General features: G+C 43.4%; 1 protein-coding gene across 1 annotated transcript; it reads right to left on the bottom strand.

The window, feature by feature from the left end:
• Positions 1–575: 575 nt before the first annotated feature.
• Positions 576–1316, bottom strand: LOC136479277 (myb-related protein Hv33-like). Its single transcript, XM_066477199.1, has 3 exons — positions 1175–1316; positions 814–943; positions 576–666 (listed from the first exon to the last, which is right to left on the bottom strand). Exons 1-3 carry the CDS (start codon positions 1314–1316, stop codon positions 576–578), a joined length of 363 nt encoding a protein of 120 aa, XP_066333296.1.
• Positions 1317–3551: the final 2235 nt, after the last annotated feature.

The raw sequence follows: 3551 nt of genomic DNA, 5'->3' as shown, positions 1-3551 counted from the left end.
TTCCCGTCCATGTGCACTTGTGAAATCATAATGATACAATACTACATGAACTGGATTCTTGATACTAGTCACACAACTGAATGGTTCAATTCGCTAATTTAACAAAAATATTACTAAGTATTTTTCTTTGTGCACAGATCGATGCACATATTCACTCATGACTCTTGTGCATCTTGTGTTGGACCCCCAACACACTCATATCTCCAGTAGTTCATCCGAGACAGACATGAGGAATTCAACATACTCTTCCACAAAGTTTCTCTCATGACTCTTGGAGAAAATGGTACACAGAGGGAGGGCTGTACTGCTGCTGTCTGCTCCCCATTTTGAGTGGCAGCAGCATTAGGATTCAGTAGTAGTTGGCCTGTGAAAACTGGAAGCTGAGGCAGCAGCCTTGGGTGATCTGCAGAGCTGTTGTGCGAGGTTGTGCTGCCATGATCAACTCGAACCTCTGAGGTAGCTGCTTGTCGATACAAATCCGCCTGCAGGTTACCACCAGTGTTCATATCAGCGGCTCCCTCCTCTGCTGTTTCCGGCGGTGATTGGTAGTTGCCGCCGGTACCGGTGTTCATCCTCTACTGGAGCTTCTTCTTGATGCGTGAGTTCCAGTAGTTCTTGATCTCATTATCTGTCCTTCCAGGCATTCTTGCCGCAATCGCAGACCACCTACATTCACATGTAAAAAAGTACACAAGTTATATCCATTACACATCATGCAGTTCCTATATAGGAGTATTGTTCATGCATGTGAGGGACGGAAGATGCATGGAATGGATCAAAATATCCGAATGAATGAAAACAAACTCAAGCTACCTGTTTCCTAGGAGTTTCTGCAATGATACGATGAGGTCCTCTTCCTGCTTGGAGATGGGCTCCCTGCTGAGGTCTGGCTGCAGATAGTTCATCCATCTCAGTCTGCAGCTCTTCCCGCTCCTCTTCAGCCCTGCGATGATGATCATATATGTCCATAATAGAATGCTTTATTAGTTTCCCGTCCAATAACACAATACAATCCTGCAATATTCCTGCTGCTAAAACAAACACACACACACACACACACACACACACACACACACAGATATATATATATATATATATATATATATGAGAGAGAGAGAGACACACACACACACACACAAATACACAAGTGTTATATTTATATGTATGTGCCTGCCTGCTAGTTCGGCGACGGAGGACCAGGTTCCGACGCCGTAGTGTGTGATGTGGCTGTAAAGCCTCTCGTCCTCGTCAGGAGACCAGAGCCCCTTCCTCATCATCTTCTTGTCTTCCTTCGTATCCAGCTGATCACTAACCATGGCTCTCTTTCTTGTCTCCATATCTGTCCTTGCTACCTGGCATGGTGCTGCATCCTTCAAGCTACATACAATGTATATATGTTTAGCTTAAACTGGAGAGCTAAGCTAGATCCGATCCATCTGAATTTTGACCGACAAATCACGGGTCTGCACTAGCTTGCGGTGGCACGTGCTTAAAAATATATAGTTGCGTGTGGTCCCTTAACATAACAGTCTTAGTTTACCAATACCAACACATAAGGGCATCTATTTTTTCTATACTAGGCTATGAACTTGCTAGCTGATGGATTCAGTCATCTGAATGCAAGAAACGACGAGATGAATCCTTTGCTTATACCTAACATCTCAAGTTTGAATTTAGTTGCATGGTTGTGCATGTCACTATGTGTGGTCTTAAAGTCTAGTAGTCTACGCACAATGTATATGTGTGGTCTTAGCATATGGCTAGTAGTTTAAGATAGTAATGGTTGGTCTTGGCTCTGGACGTTTATTTGTGTTTCAAATTGAATCTGAGCTGATGCTGCTTTTCTTGACCTTCTTGTAGTACTTGCCATGTGTTAGTTCTCCTGGTTGCAGTTAGGCGTAAGTGTCTTGCTGCTCTGGTCATGCAGTGGGCATACAGTGCAAATTTGCTAACTTTGGCCTGTGAATTGTCGTTGTCAGCATGAACAGTCGTATGCAAGCACTTACTAGTAAGACAGCAGTTTACCTATTTCCACGCATGCATGCACCTTTGATTAGTATTCCCGGTATGTATATCCCATGCAAGTGCCAAAGAAGGGTCACCCAAATGAGATTGATTCCTCCTGTCTTCTTGGGCGGCCGGCTGGGCTTCGTATATTATACTCATGCACATGGATGTGTGTGTACGTATATGTGTAGATGATTATGTAGCAGGAGCGAGTAGATACATATGCATGTATATCCTCATCCAGTTTTGATTCTTGCTGTTTGAGAGACACATGCATAGGACAAGGCTGTGGCGGCACGCCGGTCCAAGGTAGATATATATGCATATATAAAGTATCAACAACAATAACAACAAAGCCTTTAAATCCCAAACAAGTTGGGTTAGCCTAAAGTTGAAACCCAGCAGAAGCAATTAAGGTTCAGGCACGTGAATAGCTGTTTTCCAAGCACTCCTATCTAAGGCTAAGTTTTGGGTATATTCCATCCTTTCAAGTCTCCTTTTATGACCTCTACCCAAGTCAACTTCGGTCTTCCTCTGCCTCTCTTCACGTTACTATCCTACCTTAGGATTCCACTACGCACCGGTGCCTCTGAAGGTCTCCGTTGGACATGTCCAAACCATGTCAACCGGTGTTGGACAAGCTTTTCTTCAATTGGTGCTACCCCTAATCTATCACGTATATCATCGTTCCGAACTCGATCCCTTCTTGTATGACCGCAAATCCAACACAGCATACGTATTTCCGCGACACTTATCTGTTGAACATGTCGTCTTTTCATAGGCCAACATTCTACACCATACAACATAATAGGTCTAATCGCCGTCCTATAAAATTTGCCTTTTAGCTTCTGTGGTACCCTTTTGTCACATAGGACACCAGATGCTTGGAGCCACTTCATCCACCCTGCTTTGATTCTATGGTTAACATCTTCATCAATATCACCGTCTCCCTGTAGCATTGATCCTAAACATCGAAAGGTATCCTTCCTATGCACTACTTGACCTTCTAAACTAATATCTTCCTCCTCCCGAGTAGTAGTGCTGAAGTCACATCTCATATACTCAGTTTTAGTTCTACTAAGTCTAAAACCTTTGGACTCCAAAGTCTCCCGCCATAACTCCAGTTTTTGATTCACTTATGTCCGGCTTTCATCAACTAGCACTACATCATCCGTGAAAAGCATATACCAAGGAATGTCCCCTTGTATGTCCCTTGTGACCTCATCCATCACTAAGGCAAACAGATAAGGGCTCAAAGCTGATCCTTGATGTAGTCCTATCCTAATCGGGAAGTCATCCGTGTCTCCATCACTTGTTCGAACACTAGTCACAATATTGTTGTACATGTCCTTAATGAGCCCGACGTACTTCATTGGGACTTTATGTTTGTCCAAAGCCCACCACATAACATTCCTTGGTATTTTATCATAAGCCTTCTCCAAGTCAATAAAAACCATGTGTATGTCCTTCTTCTCCCTATACCGCTCCATAACTTGTCTTATTAAGAAAATGGCTTCCATGGTTGACCTTTCGGGCATGAAACC

This window comes from Miscanthus floridulus, chromosome 9 (assembly GCF_019320115.1).
Source record: "Miscanthus floridulus cultivar M001 chromosome 9, ASM1932011v1, whole genome shotgun sequence".
NCBI classification, from domain to species: domain Eukaryota; kingdom Viridiplantae; phylum Streptophyta; class Magnoliopsida; order Poales; family Poaceae; genus Miscanthus; species Miscanthus floridulus.
The sequence above is the reverse complement of the archived record's forward strand: the minus strand, read 5'-3'. Positions and strand labels throughout refer to the sequence as shown.

Coding starts and splice junctions, on each gene's coding strand:
- LOC136479277 (XM_066477199.1), bottom strand. CDS start 1,316: ATGGTTAGTGATCAGCTGGATACGAAGGAAGACAAGAAGATGATGAGG. Junction 944..1,174: donor CTCCGTCGCCGAACTAGCAG/GCAGGCACATAC, acceptor TCATCATCGCAG/GGCTGAAGAGGAGCGGGAAG. Junction 667..813: donor CAGAAACTCCTAGGAAACAG/GTAGCTTGAGTT, acceptor ATGTGAATGTAG/GTGGTCTGCGATTGCGGCAA.